The sequence below is a fragment of the Panthera uncia genome, assembly GCF_023721935.1.
Source record: "Panthera uncia isolate 11264 chromosome E2 unlocalized genomic scaffold, Puncia_PCG_1.0 HiC_scaffold_19, whole genome shotgun sequence".
Taxonomy (NCBI): Eukaryota; Metazoa; Chordata; class Mammalia; order Carnivora; family Felidae; genus Panthera; species Panthera uncia.
In genome coordinates, this window is record NW_026057588.1 from 19010209 (window position 1) to 19028762 (window position 18554).

The following is an 18554-nucleotide window of genomic DNA, read 5'->3' on the forward strand; positions in this document are numbered from 1 at the left end:
GACTAGTTAAAAAAAATAACTGCTATGGAATGAGCTGCGAAGTATATGAAATGCCAAAGAAACCAAGATTTAGTATGTTCTTTTGTAAAAGAGGGGGAAAGAATGTGAGTACAGTGTGTGTACATTTGTATATGCACAAAATGCCTGTGGAAAGATACACAACAAAGCATTTGTCTCCTGTGAGGGGAGACAGTAGCTGGGAGAGGGTGGGATGTAGACTTTTCACTAAGTTCCCTTTTATTTTGAAATTTGAACTATGTAGCTATATTACCAACTAATACACACACACACACACACACAATGGTCCGTAAAACAAGTTACTAGCGTGTCTCTACTCCTTTTCTTTCCCTAATTCAAAAGCTCTGAGGGTTCTGTTCTTAAATGGTCTTTTCTGTACATCTCAAGCCGTTTCTCTTGTTATTTTAATCCAGAGGAATATATACGTTGCCTTTAATGGATGTGGGGGGCAGGGCAGACTCAGGAGATAAAGGCCTGTGGCCTTCAGGTCCGACTGCCCCTGACAACATACACACGACAGCAAGCCACTGCTGGCCCCCCAGAAGCCATGAGCCCTCACCGCTTTGGTCCGCTCTCTCAGGCTGTTGTCTTCGTAGTGCGGGTGGTTGGTTAAGGTCCTTCCTGTGCACAGCTTAACTCCGGCCAGCAACTGCATGCTCCCGGCAAACACGGCCTTTCTTGGGGTGTTGGAGCTAGAAGATTCAGAGTCTGAATTAACTCCACTGCTAAGATTTCCTCAAAGACAACAAGAAAATAACATCATGTTCCCAGAATCACCCAGCTGCGTCAGGAAGGGCTGAGACTTTGGGAAAAACACAGGAGGCTGCTTGACATTTGCCTTCAAACTGTTTCATGAAGCTTCTCCTGTCTGTTTTTGACAATGGTTGGGAAACTTCTAATTTACTGTTTTGATGGGTTTACCCTTATAATGAATGGGCTTAGGATGTGGGCATCTCCTGGCTCTAAGCCTTCTGGGCTAAATCCCATAATCCTCTCCCTCTCTTGCTCCAGAGGGTCAGATTCTGACAAAAAAGAACTTACAAGACTGTCATCCTGTTCTGTATTAAACTTAACTAAAGGGCTGCCTAGAGTAAAACAAATTATAAAGCCAGAAACTGCAGCTAATCACGAGTCAATTCCAACCGTTTTCATTTGAAACAAGAAAAAAGATCACAGATATTATGATAAATAGCTTTCCAGAAAAAAAAAAAAAAACAACAGAATCAGTAGAAACAAAAGAACACAGACGATTTTGAAAAGGCAAATAATTTATTACTCAGTATGGGGACGTACACTGTTTCTGATGTGGAAACACAAGCATTTCCCATACTCCTCTCCTTGGCCCTGATTATGAAAGTCTGAGGAATCTGGAGGAATACGGGCACTCTCGTATCATTAAATCATGACCCTGCTACTAAGTGCCACCAAGCTACGATTCCCTGCCTCCCTGTGGGGTGTGATGGACACTGACAGAGGATCAAGGAAAGAGTCCCTGATTCCAGTGAACTCATTTTTCCTTTTCCCCCTGAAAGAAAAGAATCTTAGTGGTTGATTTTAATTCCCTTCCATTTTTTGGAGTGCCTTGCAAATCAACGAGGTGTCAGTTCCCCGGGACGACCCCGAGCGCCTTTGTGCAGACTGCTCAGCACACTGCTTCCTGCGGGGGCCACTGGGGGCCCCGCGAGCCCTGCCTGTGCTAAGAAAAGAGCAGCCTGAGCTTGCCAGGGGGAGGTAAAGGACGCAGATAATTTCGAGAAGAAGTCTCACTGAAATTATTAAAACTCGAAATACTCTAGAGAAAGACAGAGCAGGCTGTTCTCCTTGCGTTTTGGGAGATCAGGGCAGAAACTTACCCTGGTGCTAAGTTTCTAAGAGAAGCCACCATCATATTCCCGCATCACGTGCGGATGTTCTATTTCCTTCAGTGCAATGCTAAGACCAGAGTGTGAACGCCATCTGACAAAGGCCTTACGGTACATCCTACAGTTCAAGTTGTAACGCTCACAACTTACTTGAAGAACTCAGATTTTCTACCAATGACCCTCTCACTTGGATTTCAATGGGCTTTCTCAAGTGACAAGACGTGGACAGAAGGACGATGGGCAACAGGAACGACGTGTGACCTGCGTCCTCCCTTATGGACGCCAGAGGCTAGAGTGTGGACTAGCACAGAACCAGGTTTTCAGTGAGCCTGACTGCTGGGTGGGTGGTCATCGTTCCAACAAGCAGACCCAAGAGTGCAAGAACAAACGAACGTTTACCCTGTCCCCTTGAGCTGGCGATTTACAGGGAACTCTGGACTTCTGTCCCATGTGGTGGGTGGGACAGGCGGGTTTCAATGACAACATGTGAAGGTGTAGCATTCCTTAGTGGGAGATTCTACAAATATTTAGTTTAATTCAACTGACACTTACTAAGCCCTTAGTCTGGGCCGCCTACCCTGAGCCACCCTCATCACCGCGCGCCAGACTTGCAAAAGAGTCCCTAATGGAAACAAACCATAAGAGACTCCTAACAATGGGGAACAAACCGAGGGGTGCTCGAGAACAAACCGAGGGAGGTGGCTGGGGGACGGGCTAGATGGGTGATGGACATCAAGGAGGGCACTTGTGATGAGCACTGGGTGTTGTGAGTGATGAATCACTGAATTCTTCTACTGAAACCAATAGCAATACTGAAACCAATACCGATACGGATTTAAATGAAAATTTAAAAAGAAAAAGGGCATCTGGATGGCTCAGTGGGTTAAATGTCCAACTCTTGGTTTCGGCTCAGGACATGCTCTCAGTTTGTGAGTTCAAGCCCCACATCAGGCTCTGTGCTAACAGCACAAAGCCTGCTTGGGATTCTCTCTCTCTCTTTTTCTCCCTCAAAATAAATAAATAAACTAAAAAAAAACAAGAAAAAAAAAGAAAAAATAATGGAAAACTTAAAAAAAAAAAGAATTGCTAAAGAATAAGTATGGACAAATATTAATTAAAGAAAAGTGTCATCCATTTTCCCAAGCCAGTCTTCTTTTCTTTTGTATACTCTTAACTGGCTTAAACCATTCCACCACAATAAATAATATAATCATATCCCATATTAAATAATGCCCAAAAGTGGCTGTCTCTGGGGCCTCTGAACTGAAGATACGAAGTCTGGTCTCCACGTCTGGCAGAGCACAGGGTAGAGGCGAGGGCAAGCTGTGGGTGAGCTGTCCTGGCTTACAGTCTTACTGCCTAAAGATTGCCCAACTGGTCTTTGTACACAGATGACAAATCTGGCCGCTGAGCTGATAACATCCATCCAGATCTCGAGACTGTCTTAACATCCCCGTTTCGAATTAGAACAGGAGCCAGCGTCAGGGAGATGCACAGAGCTGTTTCTAGTATATATTTTATAACTGTGGCAGACACAGATGAGTGATCTAGGACTGATCTCTTATCTATTCATGGCTAATGACCCAGGTTTCTTCTCCCTTCCTAGACTATAATCGTACTACTTGGATGAATTACATAGTTCTCAAAGGTTTAAAATGTCCAAAGTCCTGAACTGCTTGCTGGGAAGCTACAAAGCTATTCTTTATTCAGTCAAAATCTATTGCTGCGGGCCTACTGTGTGCTGGTCTGGCAAACGTGGTATGATGGTAACCTGGCTTCAAGAAGCCTTCTAGCTAATAAGCTAATAGAGCCAGACTCAGCTCCCACTATAGGCAGACACTTCCATATAAACCAGTCATTAGTCTAGCACATATTTACTAGTGCTCTCTGTGGGCCTTGGGCGATCCTGGGAACGAAACACAACAGACTTGGCTCACCCTGGCAAATCCCGCCTCTCCCCACTGGGTGCTCAGGGAGCACTGGAGCGCCCCGCCCCCACAGCGGTGCAGCCACGTACTGCAGGACTGCTCAGAGGCACGGAGAGAAAAATGAACTAAACCACATTCTTCTGTGATGTGTGTGTGTTTTTTTAAACGTTTATTTATTTTTGAGACAGAGAGAGACAGAGCATGAACGGGGGAGGGTCGGAGAGAGAGAGGGAGACACAGAATCGGAAACAGGCTTCAGGCTCCAAGCTGTCAGCACAGAGCCCTATGCGGGGCTTGAACTCACGAACCACGAGATCATGACCTGAGCCGAAGTCGGACGCTTAACTGACCGAGCCACCCAGGCGCCCCTTCTGTGATGTGTTTTAATGTTTGGCCTCATTAGCAAAGAGTCAGAAAGTTTAAAAGTAAAGGAATCTGTCTCAGCCGCTGGCACAACAATCCTGTGGCCTGTTAGCAGTCTTTCCTTGGTTTTATTTATTTTTTTTAAACTTTAAAAATTTGTTTATTATTGAGAAACAGAGAGAGACAGAGCATGAACATGGGAGGGGCAAAGAGAAGGGGAGACAGAATCTGAAGCAAGCTCTAGGCTCTGAGCCATCAGCACAGACCCCGACGTGGGGCTCGAACTCACAAACTGCAAGATCACGACCTGAACCAAAGTCGGGCGCTCAACCGACTGAGCCACTCAGGCACCCCCTTGGTTTTACTTTAAAGCAGCAAATACAAGCACCCCAATGCCTATAAAATGAACTAGAAGTAATACTTCCTTGAAAACCAGGGACTTCCGAGCATAGCAGAAACGATGTTTATTCGCTCTCTTCTGGTGACTTGGTTTCATAAGCTAGCCCCATTGCAAACCTGGGACATTTCATATTTTAAAGATTCAAGTTTACCCATAAAGCCAATGCAAAGCAAAACAAACAAGCAAAGTGGAACAAAAGGAAAAACAATCACACGTTTTCTGAACTTTAAAAACCTAGCTAGCTTCACCATGGTTTATATTTTCTGTGGTGAACTCAGCAGGCAAAGGGAAAAGGCATTTTTTTGTCCTTAACTTAAAATATGCAGTATGACAGGTGTAATGCTGGGTATTCTGCCTTCACAGATACTTCTGCTGACACAGTCTGTGGTCTGTGTCTAAAACAGCTAATGTGCTTTTAACCATTGAATGACACTTCTCTATTATAGAAAAACAAAGCAATTTTTACCAATGTTTGAACAAATGATGTATAAAATGAAAGGATAATTTGTTTTTATAGCCCTCTGCCAAGCTCTATAGCGGGCTGCCCAACCTGCAAACAATTTATTCTGCAAGAAATGTCACTAAATAATGACAAGGACTCACAGGTCAAACGGATTTACATTACATAATTTAAATGTCATTCCGGGAAGACCTGATGGCATTTTGAACAAATAATCTCATTTACTTTTGAAGCTCTAAGCTTCAACAAGTTAATTACTGTTGAACTAATGGGTAAACTGAGCATTAGAATATAATGTGCGAACATTTGCTTTATCTACCCCTCAAAAATTTATAGAATTATGCAAATACCACAAAATGATTCATTAAATATAAAAGAGGCTTATAGGCATTTAAGGTCTCAACTTAACCTTCATCATACTTAAGATACACAGTAATTCTTTCTGCTTTGATAAAATGCTAAGGAAGTGTGGTCCATTTTCTCAGTCCCATTGAGAATATATTGCACATGCAGGCTTCATCACTGAAAAGGGACTACCGTTAGTGAAAAATCTTCTAAAGCCCCATGGTTAAAATGTCACATCTCAGAATATTCAAATCTGCGGGAGTGTCTTCATTGCACAACGTCAAAGAAGAATTTCAGGAACAAGAATGAAACACTTACGGGTCACAAAGGAACGAGGTCTGAAGCACCACGGCCGTGGCGTTTGGCCTCGTGGAAGTAAAAGTGCTTCCTAGTCACACACACGGCACAGCAAGTACCACCTGGGTCTTGCCGAAAGAGCTGCCAGAAACTAAAATCAATCAATCAATCAATCAATCGTGTTTTTAATCTCTGCGTTTGGGAGACCCTCAATCTGCTGGGAAGCGAGCATGCGGCAGTGAGTGCCGTGCGGAGGGCAGGCGGCCAGGGGAGCACACAGGCCGGCCCCGAGGAAGGATTGGGGTATAAGCGGCCTCCTGGTTCTCCCAGGGAAGATTCTGGGGCTGACTTCAACACAATGTCCTCACTGATTAACGAGGGATCGACTCTCAAAGTTCTATTAGTTTTCTACTTACAGTGAAATCTCGAAGGAACTAAAGAGAGGACATTTCTATTACTAATATAAAAAAGTTTTCAGTTGAAACCTGATAAGGCTCTAAAAACCTTAAACTGGAGTCAACAGTAAGAATATGGAAAACAGGCATGAAGACAGCAGTGCTGAGATGAGACTCAACTCTAGCGGAGAGGTGGTGAGAGTGGGCGGCCACGTGATGTCCTATGTGTCGCTGGTGCTCAGTAAGTATCTGTTAAATCGTATCAGTAAGTTCAAGTTCAGATATAACTTGACGCATTAAGGTGTCAGACAGTCTCTCAGAAACCGAATCCCTTCAGAACGGTCCCTCTCCTATTAATATGTGGTGTCCTAAAGCCATGCCCTTTATCTTCCCCGGAGGCTGTCTGGTCAGCCAATAAAGCGTCAAAACCGAGCCCCTCCAGAAGAGGAGGAAATAACTAACTCCTGCTGAGATGGAATCTTTCGATTCATCCTCCAAGCCCGAGAAGCCCAAGTGAATACTCGGCCAGCCCTGATCTCCAAACGGAGGCCCAGTGTCCCGGAGCACAACGGTGATGCGTAAGGCAGGCGTGTGGTTTGCCCCAGCATCAAGTATACAGAACAGAGACCGGGACGTGCTGGGTAGGCTTCTTCTCAACACTTCACAGAGGAGGGACCCTGTGCCATCACGGAGGGTCACTTGAGGTGTCCCCGAGGGTTCCTGTAGGTCACGGCTTCTCATCCCGACTCGTCCCGCAGCCGTCCTGTGACGGAAGCTACATCCCGCCCCGTACGCGCTGCCATGACCTCCCTGACGAAAGACAGACGTGGCGCCCCTGTGCCGGCTGTCCGAGAACAGCAGCAGACGACGTGGGAAGAAGGGGGCCGAGTCCCCGCCGGAGCTCTGCCGGCTGCCCTCAGACAACTTCAGACCGACTCCCAGGTACAGTCCATGCCATCCTTCGGCCACAGCCTGCTTCCAGCACAGCTCAGACCTGCTAGTGTCCCGGGCACAGGTGACTCATCAGAGTAGTAAAATGGAAGCGGAAGGTCATATGTTACGTTTCAGAAACAGAAGAAATCAAGGCGAGTTCAAAGAATATGAAGTGTGTTTTCCCTTGTGTTTGGAACCGAAGGCTACAGACCAGAGCTGATTTCAATGTTGATTTCAACAAATACATTTTGCGTCTAACTAGACCCAATTTTGGCATATATTCATCATCACTTAAGCTTATTTCACAAACATGCCCAGCAGCTATTTTTACAAAAACGATAATTAAGATTTGAAGAATTTTAAGGGAAAACGAGCAAGATTAGATCACAATGGGGCCAATATTTTGGAACAATACAAAGCTTTCCAGTTGCTGAGGATTTTTTAAAAAGTAGAAAGAACGTGTTTCCATACAGGGAGAGGACCATGTTAGTAGGAGGATGATAAAGTAAGGAACAAAGATCGCTTTCGCAAAGGAGAGAAGTAACAGACTAACAGACTGTCTTCTTTGCACTCGGAATATAACCTCTCGTCTGCCATCTCTCAGAACCAGAAATGTCACTGTAAGTAATCTTGCCTGAGGACAAGCACGGAGACACAGGCACTGTAGTAAGCGCAGCAGCCTGACACTGCCACGGACCGCCTGGCCTCCACCAGGACACGTTCTTACCCAGGCTCCATTCATTCCCCAGGGACCAGGGAGCGGAGGCGGGCTGCTCACAGGAATGACCGAGGCAGGCCCGCCAGCTTCAGGGCTCTACCAGGAGGGGGTGCCCTGCGCTCTTCCGATCAATAGTGTGACTTTGAAACCAGAACACCACCAGCCTCACCTTCACAGGTACGTGCCATAAATTTCCGGGTGACTATAGTTAATGCAAAAGTAATTAGCTTTTCTTTACACGAATAACCCTCTTTTCCCATACACAATAAATACGGAAGGAATTATTTACTCTATAATTGTCTGCCGTGATTTAAAGTTAAATAAATAAATAAAGACAAAGCACTGCTTAGTAATCTCAGCACTGGAAGTACATGAAAAATTATACTCACTGCATCTAGTCAAAGCCAGTCCGACATTGGGACCAAAGCCACATATATATTTTAGACATAAATCTCTATAAAATCCATGTATTGCACTCAAGAGACCGAAGCTATCAAACGTTTACCATCTCTTAATACACAAGCGGTGCTAAACTGTACTGGTTAGTAAACATTAGTCATGAGCAAGTGCCAATATGGCTACTAAAACCCTAAGTGATGGAGACGATACCGCCGATGCCTTCAGAATATGTCACACAAGATTTGCGACGTCTATTTACATGTGAATAATCACACTGCTGCTTTTTGGTTACAAAGTAGGGAAATGCAGTACTACAGGGCACAGGAATGCTGCTCTGGGTAACAAAGTTTATTTCCGGTGGGAGGCAGGTTCCATTAACAAAGCTTTCGAACACATGACTTTCACGCTGACACTGAGTGCTGGGGCAAAGCAACAGAACGCAGGCAACAGTAGGCACCGAGAGAATGCTAAACGGGACGATGTTCAAGAGAGAAAGAGTCTGGATTTTTAGTTTTCTTTAGGCCTGGGCTCGGGCAGTGTGCTTCGTTGAAATCAAATGTGCACGCAGCTAGTAGGACTCCGTCGTTTACGGTATAACTTTTCAATGATTAACAAGGAAAGAATACTTTCATGTGTCAGCAGTAACAGAAAATCTGAATGGTACCAAAATGGAAGACACGCTAAAGGTAAAATTGGCCTAGACTACGAAGCTTCCTTTCCACTGCTGCCAGTGGCCTGGGGAGCATCCTCCAGCTCTGACTTCCTCTCCTTACAGGTATTTTCTCTTCTTCCGGAGTTTGTGGTTACAGGGAATATTTCTTGAATGGGGAGAAATTATTTCCAAATATAGAGCTTTAAAGAAAAACTCGGAAATGAATGTATCTTCACAGTTAGATTTCAGAAAAAAAGAAAACACCAAGTGAGGTCTATGGTGACTCTTAAAAGGCACTTTAGATTTTAAAGGTTAAAAAAAAATCCTCTTACTTAATCCAGTTCATCAGCTCCACTGTATCTGGATCATAGAATTCTCTCAACTCGGAGAGTTCATCCATCATTCCTGGCCAGAACTGAAATTAAAAACAAAACAAAACAAAAACAAAATCCACCCCCACCCCCACAACTGTCACCAAGATTAAAACGAAAGGGGACAAACGGCATATAGCCTGTGAACTAAATAAACACGCAACCGCAGCATCTGAACGACTTCACCGCGGCAGTGGACCCTCCTAGCAGAAGCCAGCCAAAGGCCGAAAAAGGTTCCCCGAGTTATTCTGAGCCAAAGCTAATCAGGGCTAGAGGGGTTGTCAACTTTTTACAATGAGCTTTTATTTTACTCTAATAAAAAACCTGTTGTATGTGGTGTTGGTATCTAGTGAAACATTCATTTGGATAGGACAGGAAATGGCAACCGCGAGAAGGTTCCCGGTATGTTAGAAAAATAGATCTTCCATCATGCAATCTACCCTTCGATGCGGAAGGTGCCCTTACAAGACAGCGCCACGTTAGAGCTGCAGAAACGCTCTGGGACAGAATCTCCTCTCATCCCCACAGTTACCCAGGGAGGAAGTGGACGCAAGCGGGCACCATCCCTACTGCTGTTCACGGTTCATTTTGTTGGTGTGGAGACGCTGGCTGGAGAGGTAGCCCGACTTGACCAGCTCACGGACTGGCAGAGCTATGGCCTGAAACCTGACTCCAAATCCAAATCCAGGATAGCCTGGCATATTTTAATATAATTACAGGTACAATGGGAGAGAAGAATATTTGAAAGTAGGACTCTCCAGGAAATCAGGAACATTTTATGCCACTGGTGCCTCCTACTCAACTCAAGGTAGTGAAGGGGAAGCAGAGTGCGAACACCACGCTCTGAGCTTACTGCTTTTCTACCATAATTCCCTATTTAATCCAACAATTAATTAAATGTTCACTGCCGTATCGAATGATAATCGGCTAAGAAGCCTCGATAATCTACATACGTCCTAAGGTGAACAGCAGAACTCCCATGTTGGAAGAAGGCCGATGACAAAGTGCCCGTGCTTCATTAATTTTGAAAATACAGGAATTTTATTTAGGAACCACTAACTAGAACCCGAGTGAAACCTGACTGCTTGGAGGCTGTGTTGTCAGCCCTGTCACTTTCTTATCAACTCATCTTTGGCCATTTTTACTGCTCATTCTCATCTAGTGTTGTGGGTGGGTGAACCCGGAAAACTGTTGGTGATGGAAAACCAAGACAGCACTACTGTCTCAAAGTTTTAGAAGAGATGTAATCATAGTGATTCAATGATACCTTTGTAATATTTCAATTATCCATATTAATTTGGATAATCAATAGAATACCAACTTTTTAATGATAGGTCCAAATTATGTGGGTATAAAACGTATTTTAAAATCTATCAATTCAATGGATAGTAGATATTTTTCTAGCTTGAAAGTTGCTGTTGTTAATTCGGAAAATGTTAAAATCTAGTAACACTGTCTTGTGGCAGACTTCTTAAACAGTGTGAAAGTGTCAAATTAACTAAATGCTGTTTCTAAATGACTAGCAATACTGTGAGAATGCAGCGATGCAAATAAATTAATCAACGTGAGCGTAATAATAACTCCTGATTTTAGAGTGAAGTGCATGCTTTTCCCTTTTAAATAGGATTGTCCTAAAGAGACATATAGCAAGATTGCTACTATGGACAAGGAAATCTGAAATCCTCATTACAATTGTTCTGTGAAACTCAAATGAGGCTTTGAAGTAGAGGAGTTCATTTTACTTATCAGTAAATCTGTTCAATAGTTGGAAAACAGATTCAGTTTCGGGGTAATTCTTAATATACATAACACCTTTATTTTCTTTGTGATTTTAAACGTGGAGAGGTTGGAATATCTCAACGGTTTTGTACCGTGGAAGCTGGACGCATGAAGATTTCTCCTGAAGTCCGATACTGAGAAGGGCTACGCTGGTTCTAGGCAAGTCTTCGGAAGGATTCTTCCGAGTTACTAACTCTCTCACTCAAAGAATATCAACATAGACTTCCTGGAAATGATGGCTTTTTTGGTGCTCTCACTGGTTTTTCTATAGTAATGGTTTTCAAGAGAGGTGGGGAGAGGGATTTTGCCCCACCCCCAGAGGGATGTTTTGCAATGTCTGGAGGTTTTTGATTGTCCCAACAGGAGAGAAGTGCCATTGGCATCTAGGGGGTCGAAATTAGGGATGTTGCTAAACATCCTACAACACACAGGACAGCCCCCTATGACAAGGAATTACCTAGCCAAAATGTCATTAGTCCAGGGAAGCCCTGTCCTGTGTGTAAGTGCCACCTGGAGGGCCAGGGAAACACATTTCTGGACTCCACTCTAGAGGTTCTGATTCGGTAGGTCTGGTCTGGAGTGGGACCCAAACATCTGTATTTCTAACAAGTTCCCAGGTGATGCTGATGTTGCTTGTCTGGGGACCACACTTTGAGACCCAATGCCATATAGCGTAGTTTGTTTCTTCTAGAATGCCCTTCCTGTCTTACCAAGAACAAGAGACTGAAGTCCTCAAATAGCTGTAAAAAATGAACACAATTCCAAATACATAGCTGAGACATGGAAGAACTCAGCCTACACAGAGAGGCTGTGGAAAAAAGACTGCTACTGTGTGCATACGTCTTTAGCGTGAGACCAGAAACGTGGTGAGCTCTGTCTTCTCTGGGAGGAGGGGGTTTATCACCCAGAACCAACGTGCAGAGGGGAAGTTACCTCATTCCTTATTAAACATAAATTCTACTTAATCTTCCGTTTTTGCTTTCCAGATGTTTTAAAGAAGTTTCATTTATTTACATCAGAGCAAGAAAATTCCCAGGGGCAGGGTGGTAGAAATAACCTATTTCTAGGTTTTCCAGTATCTGAGTTAGCACAGTGCTCTGCCTATGACAATAAATGTCTTGATGGATAGGAACATGATAGAGCATGATTTTTTGAAATATTTACAGTAGAATCATCCAAGAGTGTGATTATCACATACTATTTTTAGCCTAAAACCTCTGGCTTTGAGTAAAATCTTACATGAAAGTATAAGCCAAACCCGAAGCTGAGCTGCAATCGCTAATCCTCCCCGTGGCTGAGCCCCCTCCTCCCTTGAGACTCCCTCCCAAATGAGGGGCGATACACAGTAGAGGATGAGATCTACTGTTCGTTCTGACATAAAACCAAATTTGAAGGAAAAAATCTAAACTTAAGAATATGTGTAAGATTGTTTAAAAAGAGAGGGTAAAAGCTCAGTTGGATGGCGTAGTCTGGGCTCCCTGCCCAGGTACTGATTCAAGCCTCTAAATCTTAAAGATGCGTCAAGAGTCACCAAATCGTCCATCTGACTGGCGACTCCCTGTCTCTTACGAAGGATTCTCAGAACTGAAGCACAGTTAAAGCTATTTCAGGAGTTACTCAACTGAGAATATGAGGAATTTCCTTATTTCCTATTGAAACTGAAGGACAGATAACGAGGCTAGTCTGGGACTGTACTTACTTACATATGCCCAGCCTCTTACAAAGTGATTTTAAGCATCTAATAAAATATGTAGGTTAAAGTAAGATGCATTTTAGGATCTCTTACTCTCTCTAAAGCAGGTAACAGGGAATTATTTTTCTACTTAATTTACCTCAACATAGGTCTGAAAACATCCTTCGGAATTTGCATCAGCGGAATAGTAAGTCAAAACTAAAGTTAATCAGAAAAATTAACCTGTAGTCGTTTTTGCTACAGTGTTTTTACTTGTTAAATACTATTTGAGAAATAGATGGGTTTTCCTATCAATGCCAGGTGGCTTCATAAGAAGCCAAGGAGAGGTCTGTAACCTCCACAAACCATTCTATTTGCCAGTAACATACAGAGTACAGAGTCAAAGCAATTATTCTGCTAAACTGATTAATGGCAACAATGAGGAAAATCAGTCTTACCTTATAGCCCAGATACAGCAGTATTAATATCGGTACTGAATATCGCATTATACATATCTATGTAAGAAAGACATTATTTAGATCACAGGTATTTTGAACACTTTGGCCTTACAGTTTTGTTCTGTAAACATAGGACCCATTCTTTTTAAAGCAACAAAAATGTGATTTCACGGAGCATGAGTCTCCACTATGCCAGACAACGGGGTCAACGTAAGGGTCCCAATCACTCATGAGATACTTGTAGCTTCTACTCTATTGCCACCTTGTGAGCTCACACGGGAGAACAATTCAAACTGCAGTTTAGGCTATTAGCCATAACCATATGCTTATTCATATTTGTGTTTTCCTATCCCCCGTTATTAATATTTGTTTTAAGGATAATTTATTATAATAATAGTGATAACTGGATAATGGAGTTCTTGATGATTTGTAATTTTTCCTTGTGTGCTTTACAGTATTTCCAAATTCAGTATAATAAGCAAATCTAACCAATGGTTTGGGAAAAAATAAATAATTTAAAAAATAAAATTAAGAATAAAACTATTTTAGAAATAACTCCTTAGAAAATCCTAAGGTCTACGGCCACACCAGCCTGAATGCGCCCGATCTCGTCTAATCTTGGAAGCTAAGCAGGGTTGGGCCTGGTTAGTACTTAGACGGGAGAAAACCATAAGGTGCCAGTTATCTATTTTCTGCCTCAAATTTTAGTATCTGTTTCACTGGACTGATGTAGGGGCAACTACTGAAAACAACAATAATTGGTAGGAAAGAAATCCTGAAAGTCATAAAACTAAAAGGGATAATAGCACTGACCCTCTTTGGGTTATAAAGATGGATCAACTTCAGGAGTAACTCCCATATTTCAGGGCTGCATAAGCCAAACGATGCAAACACACACATGTGTGACGTCCAGAGGTACTTCATTCTGTAGGAAAAGAAACAGGCAAAGGTCAACAAGTGCCAGCCAGCCGTGGAGAGACCCGCGGTGTGAGACAGTTGTACCATCTGGGACAGGAAAATCTAACTAAGACTGTGCAGGAACCGTCTGCCAAAGGATCAGTTACGAGTTTCACTGCCTTTTGAGAACCATCATATAGGTAAAAATAGATGAATCTGGGTAATTAGGAAAAAAGTGGTTATTAATAATATTTTGTACTGGAAAAGGTAGCAAACAAGAAAAATTTTATGGCGACCGTAATTATCAATGAAGATGCCCGTCAGTTTCCAAGTTACATTGCTAAAATATGTCAGGTAAAGAATGGTCAAATAAAAACATTAATCAAGCAAACAGATCAGACAAAATACCTCATCGTACTCAATGCCAAGAATCCAAACAGAATGGTATGTATTAAGTTGTAGGCAGTTTCTGGTTTCAGGATGATCGTGCACTTTCCCATTTGACCCATGGATTGTTGATTTGCAGAATCACTGAATAAAACAGCACACGTACAAAATTGAAACTGGATACATAACTGTAAGTTAGGTAAATCTTTTTAAAAGATTTATGCCTTCATATATATACAAATGTATTTAGAAACTTATCTCTTCATATATTTAGAAATGTATTATTGCTCTAAGACAAAATGAGTCAGCATTAATCAATTTTGAATTTATGAAGCTAAAAGTGTTAAAATGCATCACTAGCTAAAATTTAACAAATTACATTGTAAGGAAAAATTTAGAGTACTTCAACCCTTTATAAGAAAATAGAAAAAATAGTCTTCTGGAGTCAAAAAGATAAAGATATCTTTAAAGATATTTCATGAGTTGCTAGTATTTTGTAAGTTTTCATAAATAAGAAAAAATAAAAATGTGTCCATAAACTTGGAATTCAGTTCCTTTATGAACAAATGATCACATTTTAACCTATCAATACCTCATTACAGATGTCTGACGTGATTTTTTTTAAATCAAACATGGCTATGTTAAAATAATTACACCCATAATATTAACAATAATTCCTTATCACGTAACACCCACTTTGTATTCTATTTCCCACGTACTGCCATTGCTTTTTTCAGGTGGTTTCTTTGAATCAGGACCCTAAGCTTTCACACTGCATTTCATCAACGTCTCTTTAAGTTATCTCTCAGTCAAAACAAGGGTCCTCTGCTTTGAGGCTGTTTATTGGCTGAAAGAAATGTCATTTGTCCTGTAACTACTTCCACCTTCTGGATTTGGCTGATTTTCTCCTTGTGGTGGTGTTTAATAAGTTTCTCTATGCCCACCCTGCTTATAAACTTATAATTAGATCTAGAGGTTAATTATTAGAGTCAGTTTTATTTTGGCAAGAATACTCCATGGGGGACCTGCTGTACTCTAAACTGGGTCACACCGGGGAGGCACATACTGTCGTCTCTGGTGGTCCCCACTTTAGAGATGCTGAGATGGACGAGTGGGTTCGGATGTCGTCCAGTGTGTTGTCAAGGGCATAAGGAAACAACAGGAAGTGCCATCAGTTTCAGATAAAAGCAATACCTTGTAAAGGCCCCACTTAGCCTTCATAAAATCCAACACACCTGGATACGTAGGAGGCTTCCATGTAACTAGAAAACTATTCTTCCCTAGAAATCCTTTCAACCACCCTAGATACGTATGAAAATTAAACTGGTATTCTAAGGTAATTTTCACCACTGGTAGTAATCTTTACTTAGGTGTCATATATTACAACCCAAACCCTGGCTTCTATGTTGCTACTAAAAGGTTGCTCCAGACAAGAACATATGTTCTCATTTTCCCCTGATACCTGAGAGAATTCTGCAACACCTCTCCCCATCTCCCTGGCCAAGCTGGAAAGCTCATATTAATCCCATGAATATAGAGCCCATGAGTTAATTCCTTTTCAGTCGTAGCCTTTACACCAACACAGATGTGTTGCGTGAACAGAACAGTATCATCCTTCCTAGTATTGAGATGGTGGAAATATTTTAAATACTTGGCATCGATAAAGTATCCTTCAAATTACTTAGAAGTTCATCTTAAGATACCATTATTCTTAAATTACTTTAATTAATGTAGTACTTTTCCTCTAATAAGGTTCTAATACCCCTACGTGGTAGATGAGGATGTTCTAAAACCTTACCCACAATCATACACCAAGTCAGCCTGCAGAGATGGCTCCTAGATTCACACTGAGCATGGCAGACATTTTCACAAAATACTGCAGGCCAACTCAACTTCCTGCTTTGCATGCAGTCTAGAGTCCTGCCGACACTTGGCGTGTCTGGAATAATATTAAATTACACTGTCTAGAATAATTTCCATCTATTTTCACAGGGCTGGATTTTATCTTGGGCTAGAGATCAGGCTAAGAACACTTCTGAAAGATACTAAAATAGTTTATAGTCAATGAAGTATTTTCATGGTTCAATGTTGCTTCACTCTCTTAATAATCATAAAACATCTCAACTGATCTGGACTCATTTTAATGCCCTTCTCCAGCACAGCTCTCCGGTGGCTGCGAATCACAGCCCACCAGCACCTTAATTGGCAAGATAACCATGGAGAAAAAGGGCTTCCTTCTGAGCTTCATTAAGTTTTCACAAATGACAGCAGCTTCAATTTCTTACACTTAATTTTCTTTCAATTTAACACGGACAGTAAATGCAAAAGCCCTCCATCAGCCTTGTAGGTAGGTATTCCACACGTTTTTAAAACGTCTTTATACTCCCTGGCTCTTTCTTTTAGCAGATTAGTAGACATGTTAAGTTTTTAGAAACAGCCAATTATTGCTGAAGACTTTGGTGGACTCCAACTTTACAAGCCCTTTAACAACATGCAACAAAACAACAGTTAACTCTTGATACTTCATGAGAAATAAAAAAGGCAGCTAGACCAAGAAAGGCAGAAAAAAACAGGAAAACTAACAATGAGAACCAAAGAGAGACTATGAGTCATTAACAGTAATACGAGCTAATGACATATAAAATGCACAGAATGTTCCAGGCGTGAGGCACCATTCTAAGCACTGTATGTCATTTTAACTTATTTACTTCCCACAAACCCTGTAGAGTAAGTCCTCTGAGTATCCTGTGTCTATAGAAAGGGGCATACGGGAAGGGCTCAAAGGGGACAGTCTGCTCGGTACTGCCTTTTTGCTATGTCTTAGCTGGTCCATCGTTAATGACTGAGTGGAGTCCAATCTAAACTGGCTACGTCCCCCCTTTCAGCTGCACAATACCGCATCTGTGTCTGATAGATTGATTTTCAACGGAGCACTTTTTCGGCAACAGAGAGCAAGTTCGTTAAAGCACAGCATAGGCTTCCGAAACACGCCATACCTGAGATTATGGAAGGCGACTGCTAACGCTGCCATCACTGTGATGGACAGAACAAATATGTAAGCGTAAAAAAGGAGAGTATCTGAGAGCCTTCCAAATGTATTAAAAGGTAAGAGGCCAAATGCTTCTTCACAGAGATACAGATTTGCATCGAAATCTCTAGGGAACAAATGAAAAGGCAAAATATTAAATTCAAAACAAGAGAAGTAAACCACACATTTTTCCTCAAAATGAGCCTGGAATTAATAGTTCAAGGCACTATGAAGTTTGAAAGTCCCTGCTGATTTAATATAAAAAAGCAAACATAAATTTTAAATTCAGCCATACCTTGTTGCTCCAAACCCAAATTTTGCCTTCAGAAATTTAAATATGTGTTCGTCTGACTTCAGATTAAGAATTTTCTATCAGGGAGGGAGAAAATGAAAATTACTATTAGTGCCTCATGCATGATTTCCTGATAATTTCCCAATGAATACATACATCTGGTGTCCAGTTTCACAGGACTGCGTGTGTGTGTGCGTGCGTGTGTGTGTGTGTGTGTGTGTTTATAGCAAATGTTCTCAATAGTTGTCAGAAATGAGGAATTCTAACACAGTGACTTTTACACTCCTTCATCCCCCCCCCTTTTTATAAGCAGAATCACTTTTTTCAACCTTATAAAGAAGTTCAACACGTAAAATAGATAAAAGATGAGCTTCTTTGGTCTCAGGGAGGAGATGGCTGAAGCCACGTGAGTACAGTTTTTTTTTTTTTTAATCAGAAAACCAATAATTTGATGATCTGAGACCTCAAACAGGTATAGAGCCCACAGGGCCTCTCTGGCTTTGGGGTCTCTGTCTGGAGACACAATTGATAGAAGACTCCTTCACACAATGACAACTGAAGGCTCAGTGGTGGCCCCCAGAGTGAACAAATACCAGAGCATATCATTAGTGATTAGGATTTTAATTCACATCATTTTATTTTTAACATACGCTTTACAAAAATCCATATAACATAAATCAGTCAAGAAATTCTATCAAAAGGAAAATGAAGATAGAAAAGAAAGTAAGATGAATCCAGAAGTGAGGTTAGTACATAAAATACATTTGCTAGAGATGAGCTGCAAATCTGGGCTTACACATTCTACTAGCAAATGCAGAGGGAGATAAAAGCACAGGTCATAAGATTAAAACAAACTAGTTGCTCAAAACAGATCCTAACACTCCTAAAACTGAGACTCAA

At 41.8% G+C, this 18554-nt stretch overlaps 1 protein-coding gene across 2 annotated transcripts in view; it reads right to left on the reverse strand.

Moving 5' to 3' along the window:
- Nucleotides 1–18554, reverse strand: part of DPY19L3 (dpy-19 like C-mannosyltransferase 3) — a 74363-nt gene that overhangs the window by 5793 nt on the left and 50016 nt on the right. For both annotated transcript variants that reach the window (XM_049621714.1, XM_049621713.1), the window contains 7 exons: nt 17658–17731; nt 17331–17489; nt 14356–14478; nt 13864–13975; nt 13051–13107; nt 9103–9185; nt 578–710 (listed from right to left, as the gene is read on the reverse strand). In XM_049621714.1, coding sequence (XP_049477671.1) covers nt 578–710; nt 9103–9185; nt 13051–13107; nt 13864–13975; nt 14356–14478; nt 17331–17489; nt 17658–17731 — 741 coding nt within the window. The remainder of the gene's footprint in view (nt 1–577; nt 711–9102; nt 9186–13050; nt 13108–13863; nt 13976–14355; nt 14479–17330; nt 17490–17657; nt 17732–18554) is intronic.